The 21,924-nt window shown below is 53.0% G+C and overlaps 1 protein-coding gene across 1 annotated transcript in view; it reads right to left on the bottom strand.

Moving 5' to 3' along the window:
- Window positions 1-21,924, bottom strand: part of ARHGEF17 (Rho guanine nucleotide exchange factor 17) — a 238,065-nt gene that overhangs the window by 39,671 nt on the left and 176,470 nt on the right. Inside the window, exons 4-5 of the mRNA XM_045021882.1 lie at window positions 5,004-5,120; window positions 3,693-3,785 (exon numbers count right to left, since the gene is read on the bottom strand). Of these exons, the coding sequence (XP_044877817.1) occupies window positions 3,693-3,785; window positions 5,004-5,120 (210 nt within the window). The remainder of the gene's footprint in view (window positions 1-3,692; window positions 3,786-5,003; window positions 5,121-21,924) is intronic.

Genomic DNA, 21,924 nt, shown 5'->3' with positions numbered 1-21,924 from the left:
GGTCTGGCCCCATCTCTGTATTTAGGCATCTGTGTATTTATGCTTGTGGAAGATGCTCATCGCAATTCTATCAGAGTGCTCGTCTTATTAGCATCGTGTCTAGGACCCACGGTCACAGCCCTGGGCTAGGTACTGAGGCTGTACAATCGCGGAACAAAGAGATGGTCTCTGCCTCTGTGAGCTTACAATCTACGCACCTACCTTTAACCTTTACTCCCTGGCTTCACCCCTTTACACTTCTATACCAGTGTATGGTACCAACTTCACGGCCACGTCGACCTTCACATCCCACCAGCACCAATCACAGGTTCACAAAGACAGCCAGGAGAGAACTCACATCCTGCAGCTCCAAACGCACAATCCCCTGACATAAGGAGACTCTCCACTGGCTGCTGGAAGCACAGGGCTTCTGACATACACTTCAGCCATCCTGACTCCATCCAGCGGAAGGCAGTGGTCACACAGATACACTAGCCGGTACATTACAACATGAAGCCCTGGAGGCAAACTGTTCTGCAGCTGCAGTTCTAAGAGCTGCTTTCTCTCCTCCAGCCCCCGGCCAACAAGAGCAGAGATTCAAATTCATAGTCTCTGGATCAGCGCTGACATTGAACGTGCAGAAAATACCCAGTGTGACTGGTTTTAACTGTGCTGCACACACCTGCAGGGCCAAAATGCCACTTGGATCCCAGCTCCCTCAAACCCCATGAGGAGAAACACTTTAACAAATCTCCATTTACTGCACTAAGACCAAAGCTCTATTAAACACCATGGGAAATTGTCAGCCTTGGGAAGCCTGTTCTAGGTACATATTGCTTCCCATTGTAGTGCTGTAATGCTATAGCCACCTGGGGCTCACTACCCGCTTCCTCCCACCTTTCTGCAATGCAAATGCAGCTTTGTGTGCCAGCGGCAATTAGCTCCACAGCACCAAAGAGCCGGCCACCAGCTGGCTAAGCAGGGCTGTGGCGCGGTTACCACAGCAATCCATCCGTGTGAGCCCTCCCAGCAGCAGGACAGCAGAGCGTTCTGATGTCACTCCTTCAAATCCTGGTTACTGACAGCTGTCTCATAGACTCATAGACTTTAAGGTCAGAAGGGAACATTATGATCTTCTAGTCTGACCTCCTGCACAATGCAGGCCACAGACTCTCACCCACCCACTCCTGTAACAAACCCCTAACCTATGTCTGAGTTATTGAAGTTCTCAAATCGTGGTTTAAAGACCTCAAGGTGCAGAGAATCCTCCAGCAAGTGACCTGTGCCCCATGCTGCAGAGCAAAGTGAAAAACCCCCAGGACCTCTGCCAATCTGCCCTGGAGGAAAATTCCTTCCTGACCCCAAATATGGCGATCGGCTAAACCCTGAGCATGTGGGCAAGACTCACCAGTCAGACACCCAGGAAAAAATTCTCTGTAGTAACTCAGATCCCATCCCATCTAACATCCCATCACAGGCCATTGGGCATATTTACCGCTAATAGTCAAAGATCAATTAATTGCCTTCTTTTGGTTAGGCCATCTGGCGGCTACTAAAGGGGGCCGACGGGAGAGAATTTGGATGGGTCTCACCGCTGTTCCCAGGGGACAATTGTCCACAGCCCAAAACCACAGTCGGTCGGTGATAACAGGCAAGTCTCAAGAGACCCCCTGGACTGGATGGGCCATGTAGACTGACCTGCCCTTTCATGCCCCAAGGTGGCCTTTCCGGGCCAGGGGAGCTGCCCATTGGTGGAGCACTATAGGGGACACTTGCAGAGCTCTGGCCTGTGCTGCACCAGTTCTGCAAATCCTGCTGGGGATTTTGTCTTCCAGACCTGACAGTCCAGCACCCCTCTTTGGTCCCCTGTATTCTGTTCAGTTCTGGGGCTGTGGTTCCTCCCTTCGCTGAGGGGGTGGGGCCTTTTGTTAGCCACCCTACTCGGGATATAAACAGACCAGCCCCTCCCATCGTCGCTGGAAGGTGCTCCTTACACACAGCTCTCGCTCTACGGTCTAGATAGAGCTAATCCTTTCCCAGACCCGTAGGCTCTTCCCAGCTTAGCGACTGGCTCCTCTGATCGGCTGCTCCCTGCAACGCCTTCGCTATTAGCACCCAACCCCTCGGTGGGATGGGGAAACAGTGCAGTCAGGGATTTCCCGGCTGCCCCTGCCCCTCTTTCCTCTGCAAAGGGACCTTTACCCTGCAAAGATTTACTGAGCCATCCTGGCTTGGTTCCCCTCGGCAGCGCTGGCCCACCCAGGTACCTGTCACACTGCCAGGAGCCCTGTGCTTGCTACTGTTGGATGCCCTGATGAACGCCTGTGGCCCAGCAAGGCACAGGGAGCGTGGCAAGGGCGCTCGGCATTCCCAAGAGGCTCCGGGGAGTCTCCTCCTGCACGGAATTCGAGACACGCAGAAAAGCAAAGAGCCCTGTTATGGACGAGTGCAGTGAACTCATCCCTAAACCCTTCCAGCTCGGGACCCCTGAGCCATCCTACAGGCAGAAACGGGCCAGGTCCTGAAGCCCTTGGTTCAGGGTTTATTCGGTTGTACTCAAGCAGACTCCCCTTTGGAGATGGGGTAGAGATCTGGGAAGGCCCTCGTGATCCGGCCCCATACCACACGCAGCAACCATGCGAAAAAGAGGCACAGACAGTCTGTCTACACGGGGAGAAAGAACCTCTCTTCAATGGGGTGAGGCCAGTCAGCCGAACGGGACCGGCCTCCCTTCTTAACAGCAGTGTAGACACAGTTCAACACCTTCCGAGTCAGGTCAGCTGGCTGGGCTGTGACCCAAGCTCCCATCCCAGCTAGCACAACTGGAAAGGCATTAAACCACATCTACACAGGCATCCAAGGGACCGCTCAGCCCTGCTCAGCTGACTCAACTGGAAAAGGCACCTTTTCGCCTGTGTAGACAGGCCAGGGAGGTCAAAGGTCACTTCTCAGCTGGGTGAAGCACCTGTGGGTCCTACTGACATCAATGGACTGTCGAGGATGCGACATTCTTCCAAACCAGCTCGCAAATGCCTGACCCGAAAGCAATGCAAGTGGGACTTGAACTCAGCTCCCTGACTTCACACCAGTGAACCACACCTCCTTCAGCAAGGCCGCACCAAGCCGACTCAGGTACCGTCTTCAGAGAGGGAAAAGGCCTATTGGCCTAGTTCAACAAAGAACTAGATACGTTCATGGAGGATAGGTCCATCAATGGCTATTAGCCAGGATGGGTAGGGATGGTGTCCCTGGCCTGTTTGCCAGAAGCTAGGAATGGGCGACAGGGGATGGATCACTTGATGATTACCCGTTCTGTTCATTCCCTCTGGGGCACCTGGCATTGGCCACTGTTGGATGACAGGATACTGGGCAAGATGGGCCTTTGGTCTGACCCAGTATGGCTGCTGTTATGATCATCCAGCCCTTTTCCCACTAATGCAGGGTCGCTCCCTTCGAAGTGTCCCTGGGGGCTCTGTCCAAGCCAAATGTGACCAACTCTACAAACAGAAGTTTCATCAGCTCCCACGGGGGTGACCGACCTCACGGCATCCAACTTACACCTCTTCCCGACTGCCCAGCCTATCTGCATTGCCCCACAGACGGCGTCACGGCATTCCTCTCAGAGCCAGCGGGGACAGCGAGCGCATGGACCGCCCCGGCAGGCTGCTGTGTCGCTCTGGAAATGCGGCCGTGCCGGCCCCGCCCCGCCTCACCTTGACAAGCAGCTCGTAGCGTGGGATCCTCTGCACAGGCTTGATCATCAGGTCGGACAGCGCCTGCTTCTCTTTGTTCTCCCGCATGCTTTGCTGCAGAACAGTGGGGAAGGGGGGAGAGAGAGGGTTCTCGTCAGAAATGAGACTAAGCGGCCGCATGGTTTACTCCACGGCTGACAGGGACAGAACACCACATGGGTCATGGCTGAGAACGTAACTTTATTCAGTAAGGCATTCACACAGACATCAAGAACACCCAGCGTTATCATCACTAGCCGCAACAGTTTTGGAAGGGATATTAAACCTTGTCCTCAGGGCTTCGCCAGCCTTGAGCTAGTATAGACCAGGATGAGAGCTAACACGGAGGGGGGGCAGATTACCCCACATCTCCCCACTGCAGGGGTCTTATGCTTTCCCCTGAGCATCTGGTTCTGGTCACTGTCATTGGACGGGATGGACCTCAGATCTGATCCCGTTCCTATGGTCTGAGGCTCAGGACGAGCTACAATCAGCCCCAGACTATGCACAAAACCACAGAGACAGCATCAAGATCCAGTACCTTGGGAATTCCCAGGCTAGAAACTCATGCTCATCTCCACCACTGAAGACTGAACCAAGGAGGGTGGCTAAATGGCTTGGGGGCATGGCCAGCCCCTCTCCCGCACTCCGAACCTGCTAGCATCCCTGAGCCTGGCCCACAGAGGCATGATGCCTCACAGCTGATCTGCTACATGTCCACAAGCCTTGTCTGCAGAGAACAGCAAGGGCATAATCTGGCTCATACAGGGATCTCAGTGAGAATGAGCCTGGTCTCTCCCGTGGTGTCAGACTAGTGCCAGCAGCACAGGACTGGGGCGCTGGAGCAGGAGAAGCTGGACGGGAAGGAAGAAAGTTCTTATTCAGACACAAGAGGCAAGATGCTCAGCTGGTGTAAAAGGGTGTAGCGCCAATAAAGTCAATGGAGTGATACTGATTCACATCAGCTAAGGATCTGGAGTGACACCGATTCACACCAGCTGATGATGTGGAGTGACACCGATTCACACCAGCTGAGGAGCTGGCCCAAATATCTGCAATAAAAGAATCAGGAACATGGAACAATCCTGGCCAGATAAATGCAAATTTGTTCCCTCCAACGTTTTCTTTCCCACTCCCCTCGCCCCTACCAGAGTGCTCCAGCATGATGCCCCTTGAACCCCAGTCAATGGAGGGACGAGTCTGGATGCTCATGTCTGGACATGCGTAAACTGTACCTACTGAGCTGCAGAACCAAATCAGCTGCTCAGCTGCCCCGCCGGGATGGCAACCTACCTCCAGGAATTTCATAAAGGCCGGCCTGGCTTCCTTGGCTACTCTCACGGCATCCTTGGCATTGAGGAAGTTATCGATGTATGCAGAATAAATGCTCACCAGGATGTCCTTGGAAAACTGGGGGAGTAAACAGAGAGACCAGTGAGGGGGGCCTTCCAGGACGAGAGAGAGGCTTTCTGTGAGCTTGTCATACAGAGAAAACCCGGGAACAAAACCACACGAGTAACTCTGGGGTTGGGAGGAGGGTCTGGAAAGGGCTGGAGAAGCAGCAGAGTCCCCACCTTTGACTCTGGGCAGGGCCGACTACCTGTGCTCTGCTTCACCCAGGCTTCCCATTAATCTGGTGACCTTGTCATCAGAGTTTGCTTTTGTGCTACAGACAATACGAACGTAAAGCCAAGTATTCACTGCAGCTGTGACCTGGGGGAGTTTCTGCGGGGCTGAGCGAGAGCAGCGGTTCTGAACCAGGGCTCCTTGCGGGGCTGCAAGCAGGTTTCAGGGGGTCCTCCAAGCAGGGCCAGCGTTAGACTCGCTGGGGCCCAGGGCAGGAAGCCGAAGCCGCGCTGCATGGAGCTGAAGCCCAGGGCCCCGAGCCCTGCCACCTGGGACTGAAGCCAAAGACTAAGCAGCTTAGCTCTGCGGGGGATCCTGTGGCGTGGGGCCCCCCAGGCAATTGCCGCTACCCCCTAACACCGGCCCTGGCTTTTATATGCAGAAAACCAGTTGTTGTGGCACAGGTGGGCTGTGGAGTTTTTATATCATGTTGGGGGGGCCTCAGAATGAAAAAGGTTGAGAACCCCTGAGCTAAAGCATGTCCTCTGAAGGCCTGGTTTGTCTTCTAAAAGGACAGGGTAGATGGCCCCCTGAGCACACTGCGTCCCTGCTCCCCTTCCCTCCTGGAAAGTCCTAAGCGCCGCCAAACAGCTGTTAGGCGGTAGGGGTGGTGCTGGGAGGTGGGGGAGGAGCGGGGACACAGCGTGCTCGGTGGGGGGAGAAGGAGGTGGGGGGAGCTTGGCTGCCGGTGTGGAACACCCGCTAATTTTTCCCCGTGGGCGCTCCAGCACCCACGGAGTTGGCACCTGTGTGTGTGTGTGTGTGTGTGTGTCTAGAAAGCACATTATGGACTAAATCTGGGCAGCCTGTGAGACGGGCTGATCACCTTATCTAACCTCCAGCATTAGTCTTATTGACCTAGAAGCTTCCTGCTGCATTCGCCTGGGCTCGCCTTCAGTGAAGCCTGAGGGTCAGTTTAAAGACTGCTTGGAAGAATGGATGAATTGATTCCTAGCCAGGGGTGACGGAAGCTCCCAAAAAGTGTGGGGGGGCCACCGGTGCCCGAAACGTGGCCCTGACCCACACCCACGCCGCCTCTTCCCCAAGGTCCCGCCCCATGTCGCCTCTTCCCCCGAGGCCCCGCCTCTTCGCCGCCTCTTCCCGATGCCCCGCCCCCACGCCGCCTCTCCCCCAGGCCCCGCCCCCACGCCGCCTCTCCCCCCAGGCCCTGCCCCCATGCCGCCTCTCTCCCTAGACCCCGCCCCCACGCCGCCTCTCCCCCCCAAGCCCTGCCCCCACGCCGCCTCTCCCCCCAGGCCCTGCCCCCACGCCGCCTCTCCCCCCAGGCCCTGCCCCCACGCCGCCTCTCCCCCCAGGCCCCGCCCCCACGCCGCCTCTCCCCCCAGACCCCGCCCCCACGCCGCCTTTCCCCCCAGGCCCCGCCCCCACCCCAGCTCTTCCCCCGCTCCCACACCACCTCTTCCCCAAGACACCCCCCACTCACTCCTCTTTGCCCCCCCCCACTTGCCCTTACGACTGGTATAAAGTGGTGGGGCCATGGCCCCTGGACCCCTCTTCCGGCACCCCTGTTCCTAACCCAATCCTACTTGCTGGCTGACTCAACGAACACTTTGTTAGATCGTTGCTGTGTTTGCCAGGTTGATAATTAATAACATTGTCAATCTCTCTCTCTCTCGCTCTCTCACACACACACACACACACGCACGCAAAGCCTGGTCCATCCAACTGTCTGCTGGTTCCAACCTGGCATCCCTTTCTCTTTCAGAACCTCATCGCTTCTATTGCCTAAGCTGGCATGTGTAATCTCAGAATCAACTGTGCTTTAGAAGTTCTGTGTTTGTACAGAGCCTGGCACGACGGGGCTGTGAGTGGGGCTGGTCCGTGAGTGGGGCTGGTAGGCACTGTGATAATATAGCTAATTAATAATAATATGGGGCCTGCAGGCCCTGGTCCAGCAGGAAAGGGGGTGGCAGGGCTAGTGGAAGCATTTGGGAAGGCAGGGTTTCTGGCCCAAAAGCCTGGATTGGGTATCTAGCCGTCCCCAGGAAGGAGGGTCTCACGGTTACGGTGGAGGAATTGGACTCAGAAGACCTGGCTCCTATTTCTGGCTCTGCCACCGGCTTCCTGCGTGACTTGGGTGAGTCACTTAGGACCAACTGCTGCAACCCACAGAAGGAACATAACGCTGTGGATCAGGCAGCGTCATCTCTAGGGCTTTTTCCTCCCTCTTCTTTACCCTGACCCTCCAGCAGGAACAACGGATGACTAGAGGGGTATCATCCAATAACAGTCTCCTTTCCCACAGCATACAGTGATGAATGTCAGGTAATTCTATGTGGATCAGACGAACACTGAGCATCAGACGCCGCTGCCAACCCCTGAACCAGTGAGCAACAGCTTCCGGTACTCAGCAGTGATGCTAGAGGGGGTGCATTGCCAGGGCTGCGTAGAACTGGACTAGCACAGGGCACTGTGGGCCAGGACTGATATACATTAGCAGAGCTCTGTGGGAGCTGAGGACTGGAAGATGGACTCAGAAATTACAGTGATAACTAGACAGAACAGCAGGTTGCATGTCAAGTTTGAGGTGCATTGACAGAGCTGGGAGTGCAAGATGGCACAGGGTGGGATTGGGGTGCACTGACATAGCTAGGGTGCAGGATGGCACCCGGTTAGATTGGGGCACAGTGGCAGAATTGGGGGAAGGATGGCACAGGGTAGGACTGGGATGCAGTGGCAGAGTTGGGGGGCAGGATGGCATAGGGTAAGATTGGGGTGCAGTGGCAGAGTTGGGGGGCAGGGTGGCACCAGGTAGATGCTGCATCTGTTCGGTACATTTCCAAGGAAATTACTTGCGAGGGAAGACCTGCCTCTCGGAGTTAGCTCCTTCACAGAGGATGAGAACGCATTCCACAATCCCAGCACTCCTGATGCAGGGTTCTGGATCAAACCCAGACTGCTTGGTCCTCTAGAACCGATGAGAAATCCCACCCACTGCTCAGTTCCCCATTCCATTGCCGCACTGTGATATAATAGAGGGTGTGAGTCAGAGATATTAAGGTCAGAGGGGACCACTCAAACATCTAATCTGAGCTCCTGCATAATACAGGCCACAGGATTTCCCTGAACTGATTCATGCATCATGTCCAATACCGGTAGCTGAACTAGAACATACATTTTAAGAAACATCCAACTTTGATTTGAAGATTTCCAGTGACGGAGAAGCCACCACGACTCTTGGTAAATTGTACCAGGAGTTAATTACCCTCAGTATTCAAAATTAGCATTTGATTTCCAGTCTGAATTTGGCTAGATTCAAAGGCCAGCCAATGGATTGTGTTTGTCTCCTAGCTTGAAAAGGCCAGTATAAACCTGGAAGGTAGAACATCAGCGCAGACACTCTGTCTAGATTGCCTCTAGAGGAGGAATCAGAAGAGGGCAAAGATCTGGAACAAGACTTCCTGGTCACTCGTGCAGATGTTGTGTGGACCTGTTTGTGACTAGAGACTCCAAAGACCAAGGACGAAGTGATGGTAAAGGCTGCAGTACAAAACCTGGTAAAAGGGCACAGCGTGGGAGGAGATTCCAACTCTGCAACGAGAAGGTGACGTCGGACCTGTCTTAGTGGCAGTCATGAGCCGAACGAGGCCAAACTGGACTTTTGGGGCCAGATACCCCCAGACTAAGACGCTGTCCAGAGAGTGGAAATGACTGTGATTACACTGCGGAGCGCTGTCTAGGTAACTTATCATCCCCGAGATGGCGAAGAAGTGTGGCAGTTAGTGGTGCCCGTGTCACTACCCTGGCAAGTTTATGAAGCCAGGCATGATCACGGGTGGCATTCTGGAGGCAGGAGCACTCTTGAGGTGATGAGGTGAAACTGTTACTGGCCCACGATGGGTAATGACGTGCAATCGTAGATCCATCAGTGCAAACGGTATGCCCTAACCAAGGATGTGTTTCCACCCACCCAACTCTTTTGACCTGTACTAACATGACTGCTCCAATGGAGAGCCTAGTGATGGACTACACACGGCTACAGAGATCTTCAGAGGGGTATGAGAACGTACTGATTCTCACAGACATGTTTACCCAATTCACCGTCGCTGTTCCAATTAGAAACCAGACAGTGCGGACAATGGCCAAAGCCTTCACAAAACACTGGTTCGTGTACTATGTTTGTCTGGCACGATTACACTCGGATCAGGGGAGGAATTTTGAGTCAGAGGCGATATCTAAATTGTGCAAACTGTACGGCATAGCCAAAAGCTGAACAACACCCTGTCACCCACAAGGAAACGCTCCGTGCGAGAGGTTTAACCGGACAATGCATGACATGCTAAGAACACTCCCACCTGAAACGAAGCGCGCCTGGGTGGAACATCTCCCTGAGCTCGTGTTGGCTTATAACAGCCATGTCCATTCATCGATGGGTTATGCTCTTTTTAATCTCCTGTTCGGGAGAGATCCCAGGTTGCCATTAGATATTCTGGACAGAGAGGGCCCTGAGGAGGATGAGGTGACTAATTTGGATGACTGGGTAAGAGGTCACTATGACAGGCTGAAGACAGCCTGTGAAGTTGCTCTCAGTACAACTAAAGACACAGCCCAACGTAGGAAAAGGACTTATGATCGCAAGTCCAGTGAGGCTCTCATCAGGCCTGGTGACCGTGTACTAGTTCATAACGATAGACACAGGGGGTGCAATAAAATACAGAACAAGTGGGAATCAAATCCCCACATTACAGTCGCTCACAACAATCCCAAGCTGCCAGTTTACACCATCCGGCCTGAATGAGGTGGTCCTGAGAGAGTAGTATATAGGGACTAGCTAAAACATTGCACTCTTAGCAGGGCCGGCCCACAACATTTTGGCACCTGAGGCGGGGAGCTCAAATGAGGCCCCATGCCCCCTCGCTTGGGCCAAAACTTTGAAAGGTCTCAGTTCTGCCTTCTTCCTGTTCTACTCCTCTCACGGTGCTGCTCTGCTACCTACCCCAATAAAGGAGACCTAACAATTTAAAATGCCTTGTTCAAAAATTTTAAGTAACACTTAACTTTCAAACGCCTGAACAGCAAATGTAACTTTTCTTGTCTGCATAGTAAACACTGGCATTTTTATCTGTTTGATAATCAAAGTGGTGCTTTCTGTGCCTTCTTGGTTGCAAAGATTTGAACTGCTTCCTGAAGGTCCACAGTCTGGGCCAGCTCATGGTATATTGAGATGGTTGCAAGGCCGACCAGCCTCTCTTGTGTCATTGTGGAGCATAGATGTGTTTTTATTAACTTCAGCTTGGAGAAGCTGCGTTCTCCACTGGCAACTGTTACAGGAAGTGTTAGAAGTATGCGCAAAGCAACAAAAGCATTTGGAAAGAGGGTGGTCATCTTATTTGTGCACATATATTCCAGAACAGCCTTTGGAGTTGATCCTGCTGAAATGTATCTTGAAAGGGCTTTCAGTTCATCACCTAAATCACTCGCATCAATATCGCGCATGTCATCATGTGTCAACACTGTCTCTAGTGCCCTGCATTGCTGGTGTAGGTCTTCTTCAGGTATAGTGAGGAGTTTTGGAATATCGTACAACATCCCAAATATACTGCTGTGTTCCTTGAGCTGCATGGAACGTTCTTCAACTGACTGTATTGCACAATCTAGTGCCTGGTTAAAAATTGAACTTTGAATTGTTGTTTGGGGTCTCTTATGGGATTATCCTGTGCCTCGTAATCAAAATGTCATCTTCGGTGACTCTTGTATTCTTTAATGGGTGGGAAAACACCTTCAGTGTGAAGTTCCTTTGCTAACTTCTGTGCACTCTTCAGAATGTTCTGAAATCCCTCATCTGACCGGTAAGACTGTAGGTATGATTTTGCTTTGTCCAGTTGTTCCATTAATCCAGATGTATCAAGGTCAACACCTTGGAGTCTCTTGCTTACAACATTTATTTCAAACAGTATGTCATGCCACAACACTAAGCCACACAGAAATTTGAAATTATCTATGTTTCTGGTGATTCCATTTCCCTCTGCCACTGTTCTCCCATGAACAGTTCCTGTCATACCATTATCCTTCATCATGGCAACTATGGCATCATCTATCTTCCATTCAGGCACTGCGGATGTTTGATAGGCTTTATTGTCCGCACTCGACTTTCCCATTGTGTGGCACTCAGTGGTTTGAGTGTCAGGGAGGATGTTCCCAGATGTTGCTTCAAAATTTGCCATCGATGAGTTGATACAGAGAAAAATACATAGATGCTTTGAATTACATTAAAAAATTCAGCAGCTTCACTAGAAGCTGATGCTGCATCACTGACCACCAAGTTCAATGAATGAGAACTGCATGGGACAAAAAAAGCTCAAGGGTTTAACTCTCAGATTCGTGTCTGCACTCCTCTGTTCTTTCCTCTCATGTTGGCACCATTATCGTAGCCCTGACCTCTCATGTCAGCTATTGCAATTCCTGTATCTTCCAGCTTTTTAAGAAGCACATTTGTCATACCAGCTCCTGTAGTATCATCAATGTCAATAAATTCTAGAAAATCCTCTCTGACAGTCACCATTGCAGGGATATTTTCACTAGGTTCTGTTGTTGTTACAAAACGCACCATTAAAGTCATTTGTTCCATATGGCTGATGTCAGGTGTGCAGTCCTGAATAACAGAGTCATATCTTGCTGACTTCAGATCTGCCACAATCTTCTGTTTGACTTTTGTTGCCAGTAACTGTATGATCTCATTTTGAATTGTTTTTCCAAGGTAGTGATGTGTGTACATTTCTTGGGTGGTGACTCTTCTTAGATGCTCCTGGAGTACAGCATCAAACTCAGCCATAAGCTCCACAATTTTAAAGAAGTTTCCATTGTTTGGCACATACAGCTGATCTGAAGTGCCATGCAGTGCTAGGTTTTGGGTAGCAAGCATTCTCACAATGGCAATGAGCCTTTTCAGAACATTTTGCCAATAAAGAGACTCTGATGCAATCTTCTCTTGATGCTGATCATCTATGGTGGCCTTTAACCTTAGTCTCATCTCAAGCTCTTTCCACCTATGGAATGCTCTCTGGTGATTTGCTGCCTTCTCATGGCATGCCAGATTTCTAGCCAGATTTTTCCAGCCCTTTGTTCCTGTAGAACCCAATGTGGCTGGAACATTAGACTGGAAGAGTTTGCAACAAAAACAGTATGCAGCATTCTGGGTTTTTGAGTACATAAGCCATGGCCTCTCCACTTTGTCACCATTGGGGATTTCACACCAGTAATGTGCTGGATGGAAACTTCTATTTTCATTGTCTTTGGGGAACTTGAAGTTTTTCACTTGCTATGGCCCATGTAGTACAAGGAATCCCTCAGGTTACTGTTCAAGGGAGTCCACAGTCCTGGGATCCTCTAGACTTGAGGAACTAAACTCAGCAGCAGCTGTTTCTTGCGCCTCCTCCACACTCTTCTCTGATCTACACTTTTCTTCAGGAATGTGCATGGTTACATCCATTTGAGATGGAGATATGGATGCTGCAGTAGCTGCCAGGTCACCTGCATTCTGACTAACTGGAAGATCAGGCATCTCCTCACTACTCACATCCTCACTGGCGCCGGAAGGCTCACCATGAACATTTGTGTCTATGTATCTCATGAAAGCTCCTTCCTGCTTAGATAGAAAAGCTTCCTTTGCTTTCTTTCCTTTTGTGAATGCTGCCCCAGAGGGGCGTTTTCTTCTTTCACTCATGACTGCTGTTCTGTGCCAGCTATAGTGGCTCTCAACACTCAATTGAAAGGGAAAAATAAGCAGGCTGGTAGCAGGGCCTGAGTGAGGGAAGATATCGGTATCTTAAGGGCCTAACTGGCTCCTACTACTTCAGTTGACTGCCTGTTCTCCTCAAGTGGGTTCAGGGAAGCAGCAGGAAACAGGAAGCTCCCTGAGAAGCTGGTGTTAATCGGTCCAGGCTCCTGGGGGTGCTAGAGAGGTACATAAGAGGCTCCTCCTCCTCTTTCTCCCTGAAGCTCCTACTGCTTTCTGTTATTCCCTCTCACCTTTTCTCCTGCCTGCCTGTAATGTCTCTTGTCCCCTCCTTCCTCCAGCACAGCACTCCTCCATCTCTGTGCATCTAGAGCAGAGAGAATACAGATGCACCAGCAGCAGACACAAATGTCTACACTCTGGGTCCTAGTGGTGCCCCCGCCGTCTGGCACTTAAGGCGGCCACTTCAGTTCGCCTCATGGTGAGGCCAGCCCTGACTCTTAGTCCGATCAGGGACCATAGGGGGCATAAATCAGCATATCTTGAGGAGACTGAAACCAATGCGGGGGATGGGTTCTAGTCCCACAAACCAAAAATCGAGGAGACCAAAGTGGGGGAATGGCCAGATCCCTCAAACTGACCCAGTGTTACCCGAGGGCAGGAGAATAGAAAATATGGGTGATGAACCACCCATCTTAAGAAGGTCCCAGAGGGCTCGTAAGAGTGTACCGCCTGTTAAACTTAGAGGTGCTCGTTACTGGTTCTATGTAGTGTTTTAATGAATATTAGCAGGTATTGTATAAAGAAGTGGACATCAAACGTTAAATGTGCTCAATGTTCTTTCATTAATTGTTAATGATTTTTATATAACACGATGCTGGTGAATATTGTTGCTATGGGACCTGGATGTGCTGGTGTGAACATTCTGGCTGTGGCAGAATTTTAGCAAGGGGGAATGTAAGGGGACTGTTGGCCTCTTACTGAAACTTTGTGGGCTTTTTTGCTTGGCTAGCTGCCAGTACCAAAAGAAAGGGGAAGGGCCGATGAGAAATCAAGACCCTGAGACTGATAGTCCCCAGGGCCAATGGGGAGAGGCCAACGCACCAGGTTAGCCTGATTGACAGAGCAGACAGGCCAATGAGGGAGTCAAGAGCACGGGGTCCCCACCTCTGTGTGAGCTGGGCAGAGCTAAGGAGACAGCAGGAGCCAGAGCCAGAAGGGCAGGAGGAGCAGGAGCAGCAGCAGCGCTGAGGCAGAGTGGAGCTGGAGCTGAGGCAGAGTGGTGGAGCTGGAGCTGGGGCTGGAGCAGTCCAAAGCCAGGTGCTGTGAGCAGCTGGGGAGAGCGAGGTGGGACCCTGGGCAGTGGGCTCAGTGCAGGGAGATGCTCCCAGCCAAGCGATATGGCAGGCTGGACTCGAAGGGGGATTGTAACCCCGACAGGGCGGGGGTGATGCTGGAAAGAAGGGTCCTGCTACTTAGAGCCTGAGGGCATGCGGCCACCGCCAGAGCAAGTGTCCGACCCGCAGCGTCCCTGCAGCACAGCCAAGCCTGGGCAGGAGGCCTGGGACGTGTGAGGAACAGACTGTGAACTGCCCTTACAGAGACGCTGGTTATGATGTGTCCATGCCACAGAGCAGGGTGACGTGTTTTCCTTTAACCTTTCCCATTTTTTTAAATTGGTTGTTGTTTAATAAATTGTATTTGCTTTGAACTATATGCAACGATCAGTGGGTCAGGGAAGCATCCAGTGCGGAGAGAGCACCCCGGAGTGGGGACACCCTAGCCCCTGTCCTAGTGACCACGACAAGGTTGTTGGGGGTCGAGCCCCCCAGGAATCCTGGGCCCAGCCTTGTTGGGGTTACGAGGACTCTGCCACACAGCAGAGCAGAAGGAAAGTCCTCGAGGTCAGGCAGACCTCTGCATCAAGGGAGAGGGAGCGAGGACTCAGATCCTTTCGCTAGCCAGGAAAAGTTCCTCACAATAGCAGGATCCACATCTCCGAGACCTGACCCTTAATCGCAAGTCCATCCTTCCCTGCCTTGCAGTATCATTCACATCTGAAAAAGCAACATTACAAATGTGTGTTCTCCTTTAAACACCACAGCTCTTTGCCTCTGTACCTGCTCACCCGGGGCAACAACCCTGCACTCTGATAACACGAAATACGGCGGTAGTAGCTCCAGTAAATTACACACACATACATCTTGGGCTCCGGAGTACTACAGCCGAGTGGGAACATCTGCCACGCAGCCGGCCTGCTTCCGCTCCCCGGAGCAAGAGCTACCTCCTGGCAAGGAGCCGTGCAGCGTTCCTCTCCTCCCTGGCTCACATGCAGCTTGGTTTTAAACAGCATCAGAGCAGGTGGCCAGGAGACGTTCCGAAGTCTAGCGTTAGCCAGAACCCTTAACACTGCGTGGATTCCATCTGGCCCAAGCAGCGTGGCTTTAAACAGCCCACAGCGGCCACAAGCTCAAGTGGATCCTGGCTCCAGCATGGCCCTGCCCTGCCAAAATCAAGGAGAAGGCTGAAAAAGGGATTGGGTGTGGGAGGGAGCACTAGGCCTGGCTTGCCTCTTGTGTGTGCCATCCCATTACCGCTCCTCCCCAGCACTGGCATCGCTTCCTTGAGGCGGGGCTTGGAGCAAGAGCCTTTATACAGCTCCCTTCATCCAAACACCCCCCATCCCCCAGCACTTTGCTTCTTCACTTCAACTGCAGAGGGAATTCAGAGAACGTCATCAGCAAAAGCTAGATCTTGGCCAGGATACCAGGGTTAATATCCCCACAAAGGGTCAGGAGCTGGGGTTCTAGGTCTTATTGCAAATACCAGCCCCTGCTTTGTCCCCTGTGTCGTCAGTCACACCTGATCAGAGTGAGTATAGAACACTACCAGACCACAGCGACAGGACCAGAACCTCAGCCCAGCTCCATGGCCTTCAATTCAAGGATCCTGTTATGGGTCAAATCTTCAGCCGGAAGTTGAGCCAGTGCCACTGGCTTCAGTTCAGCTGCAGCAAGGGACACTGGCTGCGGAACGGGCCAGGGAGTGTTTTGCACCCATTCTGCACAGGTGTAATTGGCAGTACAGGGTGCAGGGCGGTGGAAAAAGCAGCCCAGCTCATGCAGTAACACAGCTCCCTGGACGCTGGTTTACTATTAACATTCTGCGGCACTTGGCTTTCCGCTTAAAGGTTCCCCACCCTAGCCCTTGAACAGAGCCTGCTTAGCTTAGGAAAGACGGGAAGAGAAACCAAAGTCCCATGTGGACTGTGACAGGAGGTAAGCCTAGACAAACCCGAATGCTCCCTTGTGTGTACACACCCTGGCAGCTGCCTCATGCCCTGGGCTCCCTCTAACCCAGAGCAGGGGTGGCTCTAGAAATCAGGCTGCCCCAAGCAGCGCGGTGCGCTGCGCCGCCCTTCCCCGGTCCCGGGGCGGGTCCCCTCTTCCCGCGGCTCCGGTTGAGCTCCCACAGGCATGCCTGCGGCAGGTCCACCGGAGCCCGGGATGAGCGGACCTGCCGCAGGCATGACTGCGGGAGCTCAACCGGAGCCGCGGGACCACGGCACCCGCCGCAGTCATGCCTGCGGCAGCTCCGCTCATCCCGGGCTCCGGTGGACCTGCCGCAGGCATGCCTGCGGCAGGTCCACCGGAGCCAAATGCCGCCCCCCCGGGAAAGGGCCGCCCCACGCGCCTGCTTGGCGCGCTGGGGTCTAGAGCCGCCCCTGACCCAGAGAACAGCTCATCAGCCCCCTCCCAATGATACTCCAGCCGGACAGATTGCACACCACCATCACTGTGATTCATGCCGTCGCTGAGATCGTGGAGGGAATGAGCCATAAATCCACGCGGTATCTTCACTCCCTTTCTAGTGATGCTGTGATCGCCCATTCAGGCCTTGCGGATGCTTCCTAGATGCTTTCTCCAACGTCTGCTTGAAAACAGTTTTGGGGACTTTGTAACACTCCTGCCCGAGGCTGGGCGCTGAGCAGCAGCCAGACTGCTCCAAGGCCATAGATCGATATCTGCTGTTGGTTTTAGCTTGTCCAAAATGAAAGATCAGGAACCGAGAATCCTTCAGAATAAAGACGAGGCACATAGCACAGTCTGATGGCACGACTGCCCTAGTGACAAGGGCACCAGGGCCGGGAACTATGTTTCTAGAGCTGCTGGCCTTTGCTTTCTGAGCAGCCTCTCACTTTTTCTGGGTTGGGAGGTAATCAATATGCTCAAGGGGCTGGTTATTAATGATGAAAGACCTTGTTTGACGTCAGCATTAAAATATGTATTTAAAAGACGATTCCCCTTTCAAAATCACAATCCCCACAAGAATCCTTAGCACACTGCATCTTTAAAATGCTGTACAAACACCAGCTAATTAATTCGAACAACTATGGGATGGAGGCATTCAGCACCCCAGCATCCACACACGCGCACCTCCAAAATGCCAACACCACACACACATCCCAGGGCAGAATCTCAGCTGGAGTGAAGCGGGAAAGCTCCGCTGACTACAATGGCATTATGCCTGTTGACACCAGTTGAGGTTGCAGATTAAAGCCACCAACCTACCAAACCCTGATATGTATCTAGGAACACATCCTCATTCACATAAGCAACCACAGAGTTTCAGGTCAGAAGGGACCACCAGATCATCTGTCTGATCTCCTAACCCAGGCCACTAAACACCACCCAACAGACACACACCAAGCCCTGCAACCGAATTAGACCAAAGTATTACAGCCCTCAGGAGACTGAAGTATTGTGTGCCACAGGCAGTGAACAGGAGGGACCAAGTTGCATCAATGCCTGAGGCCCCTTTGTGACAGGGTGCTCCCATTTTAGGCTCCGTTGTCTTGGCGCACTGTCCTTTGGAAGAGAAGATCAATCCGCTTGGACCTCCATGGGTTGCCTTGAGAGACCTTCTAGGATCTGCTGGTGGAACCAGCGAGACTTGGTCCTCCGGCAGCTAGAAAAGCCGGGACCAGGCAGAGGCCAATCAAATGCATGCCCTGCCTCAGGTGTGTCTGGGACATTTTCCAACACACCTGTGAATGCACACCCACTGCTGCTTAGAACATCTGCAATGCTAACACTGTCATGCCTCCAAGTCACTACTGTCTGGCCCTGTGGTGAACTGAGCCTCCTGCTCTTAGGCTAAACTCTAGATTTTATAAACTCTCCCACTCCCTACTCCCACCTGTCTGTTTCATCCACCTGTTGTGTGCTGTCTGATGTCTTCTTCTTTCCACTGTTTGTACAGCACCTAGCACAAGTGGGGCCTGATCCTTCCTTAGAGCTCGTAGGCACTGTGGGGATATAAATACTAGCAAAGAAAAGGCTCCACACTTGTGTAGTAGACACACACCACACTCCAACTTGTTCACATCTTCGCATAAACACTACCATGTGCATGCCAACAGCAATGAACACACACGGCACTGCCCTTGAACACACACCTACACGCAAAACACAACTCTTCTGCTACACAAACACGAGCAAAATCAGACTCCCCCCAAACACCCACTGGCACATACGCCTCACCCAATCCGGAACGCCTGCGCAGCACCACAACTCACAGGGCAGAATTATAAGCAGTGAAGGTCACCTTGGACTTCCCACCTCAACTGTGCTACGTTCACTGCAGTGACTAGCCATGTGCTGGGAGGAGATGGTGAAAAATAAACACCCCAAGCCTCCCTGTGATGGTCGCCATCAGCATTCCTGTCTTGAGAGCCACAGGCAATCTCGCCAGCCACTGCACCACCTGTATCACACTAATCAAGGCATCTGTCATCTGGGCCATGTTTATTACTGAGGTGACACCGCCACAGGGCTCCAGCAGTGCCACTCGGGGTGGGGGGGCAAGTGGGGCAATTTGCCCCAGACCCCGGGCTCCCACGAGAGTTTTCAGGGGCCCCCAGGAGAGTTTTCGGCCGGTCTTCGGCGGCAGGTCCTTCAGTGCCACCGAACACACCTAGATCGAGTGAAGGACCCGCTGCCAAAGAGCTGGAGCTTCTTCTGCTCCGGGTCTTTGGCAGCAATTCAGTGGCGAGGGCTCCTTCTGCTCTGGGTCTTCGATGGCAATTTGGCAGCGAGGGCTCCTTCCGCTCGGGGTCTTTGGCGGCAATTCGGCGGCGGGTCATTCACTTGCTCCGGAACCTGCCACCGAAGTGCCCCGAAGACCCGGAGCGGAAGGACCCCCACCGCTGAAGACCCCAGGCCCCCTGAATCCTCTGGGTGGCCCTGCCCCAGCTGAGCCAGCTTGTTCTGCCTTGAACTTTTCTCGTTCTCCTTTATTACTGAGTGGTGTCTCCACGGTCCCGTGCTGCACAATCCTCCACCATCATCTCCAGCTAAACAGCAGAGCTCTGTGAAAGCCCCGTGGCATCATGCAGTTCATTAGGTGAGAGGCTAGGATGCCAGCACCAGTCTGGTTTCCATTTTAATTGCCAGGGACAGAGTGTGCATTAAACCCAGCTTGATTGAATCATTAGAGTCTGCTTGTCCCTGCTCATTTATCAGAGAGGCAGCTGCTGTGGGAGTCAGGCAGGGGCTGCACAGGTCCCTGTGCCCCAGCCGCGGGGCCAGTGGGAAGGGAACGCCGTGGGAAGAGGCTGACTTGGAAATGTTCGGGATGGCACAGGGCTGCATGTAACCCATGCTGGGACTGTGCAGAGACCCCCCCCCGTCCCCTTGTCCAGCCTGCTGCCTCGTCCTTGCTCCGTGCTGGGCTCCCTTTGGAAGGACAGCGCTCGTGCACTCCAGTCACAGCTGCTCGGTTCACAGCGTCCCTTCCCGAAACAATGGTAACAATCTGGTGACGTAGGTGTTGTGTTCTCCCTTCCAGTCTTAAGGCTCTCCGAATTACCGGGATTTGTTATCTGTACTGCGGCAGCGCTGAGAGGGCCCACATGGAGATCAGGGCCCCACTGTGCTGGGAGCTGTACATCCACATCACGAGAAGAGAGACAGACCCTGCCCCAAAGAGCTTGCAGTCTAGCCAGACAGGCCACCCCCTCACAGTGGGGCGTGCCAGCAGGGTCTGTCACTGCCGAATCTTTCTGGGAGGCCGCGCCGCCGCTCCAGCAGCACTACCTTTGGGGTGAGGCACTAGTGCCCAGCCTACCCAGATGGCACCAGAATTGGCAATAAGCCCCTGGCGGCCTGCACACTTCTCTGCTGCCAGGCAGCAGTTGCCGTGCAAAGAGGCTTCTGTGGGAATGATCTGTCTCACCAGCCTGCGCGTGGAAGCAGCAGTGCAGTGTGCTGCACTCAGGAAGATCAGGATTCAGGACCAAGGCTTGGTACCGTCCTCCTCAGGCTGGCACAGAGTCACAGATTCCAAGGCCAGAAGGGATCTTTTGGTCTGACCTCTGGCAGAACACAGGCCACAGAACTCTAGATGCCATGGAAGCCCTGTGGTGGAGAGCGCCTCCTGCTGATCTGTAGCAAGCCCTGCAGGGTGACCCCCGTTGGGACTCTGGAGCAGTGGTTCTCAAACTTATTTGATTCCGCCCCTCCTTCTTTATGTCTGCAGCTGTTTACGTCCCTGAAGTACATATACCGCTGCTCAGCTGTGAAGGCAGACTTCGGTCAGCAGGGAGTCTATCACCAGGAGGCAGGGCGAGTACCTCAGGCCTGCCTGGACTAGAGTTCATTGGCAAAGAATGTCCCACGGCTGGTGACCCCGATGCAGCGCGACCGGTGCTAGCAGTAGCAGGGGTCCTGTCGACGCAAGGGCTTGCATTGTTTCCTCCCCTGGAGGAGCTTGTCTGGGTTAGCCAGGGTGGGGAAGTTTTGCCACTAAACACAAGTGTGGATTAGGGTGACCAGATAGCAAGTGTGAAAAACTGGGACGGGGGTGGAAATTGGGATGGGAGTGGCGGGTGAATAGGCACCTATATAAGACAAAGCCTCGAAGATTGGGACTGTCCCTATACAACTGGGACATCTGGGGCTCTCAGGACTCTCCTGGAGAAACCACCAAACCTTGTGCGCCAAACCGTGATCTCAGATGCTGTCCGTTTTATTTCTGACGAGGCTTGGCATTTCTGGGGCGCTGCACAGAGCACATCACAAAAGCTAAGTAAGCCTGACCACCCTCTGAGAGCTGGGAGTTATCCTCCCCAGCTTACAGAGGAGACACCAGGAAGGTAAGTGGCTTTCTCAGGGCCAAATGGCTGGCCAGTGGCGGAGCTGGGATTAGAACTAGGGTCCTAACTTCCCCTGACACGTCCTTTTCTGAGACTAGAGAAGAAGCAGGAGCAAGACTCTAGAAAAGGCACCTTCGAACTCACTGGACCTGCTCTCAGGGGCGTGGGTGTGGGTGTGTCCTTGAGGCCTGCCTGCTCGTGGTCAAGACAAACTGGATTCTGTTCTGCCTAGCGCCTCGCCAACCACACTGTCAGCTAACTTCTGATGGGGGCTCTTCATTCCAGGGGGTGAGATCAGAGGCAGCCTGGCTGGATTTTTCACATCTATGGTGGGCTGGTAGGGTTCAGAAAAACCATTTTTGGTTTTTGGCCTGGGGAACGGAGCCATCTTGATCCGGAGTCACCGGGCCAGATCCTGATCTCAGTTCCACCAGTGCAAGCCCGGAGCCGCGGCAGGGAAGGCGAGCAGGATCTGGCCCATTAAAAGAGAATGCAAAGTTTCAGCCTCCTAATGTCATTTCTAAAGAGGTGCCAGATTGTGCAACTGTTACTCACGATGGGGAGCATTTACCCAGCCAGGCAGCAATGAAGTCCGGACAGGGACAGCTCACCACCATGAGCAAGAGCGACGCAATCTGCACTTGGCACTCCTGCCTGGGCTTCCTGCTCTTATTAAGAGCTTTACTGCTCCATGGTTCCGTCCATTTATAGGCACGGTGGTTAGTTTATGTTACCCA

This window comes from Mauremys mutica, chromosome 1 (genome assembly GCF_020497125.1).
Source record: "Mauremys mutica isolate MM-2020 ecotype Southern chromosome 1, ASM2049712v1, whole genome shotgun sequence".
Taxonomy (NCBI): domain Eukaryota; kingdom Metazoa; phylum Chordata; order Testudines; family Geoemydidae; genus Mauremys; species Mauremys mutica.
Note: the sequence above shows the minus strand (reverse complement) of the source record. Positions and strands in the feature narration are given on the sequence as shown.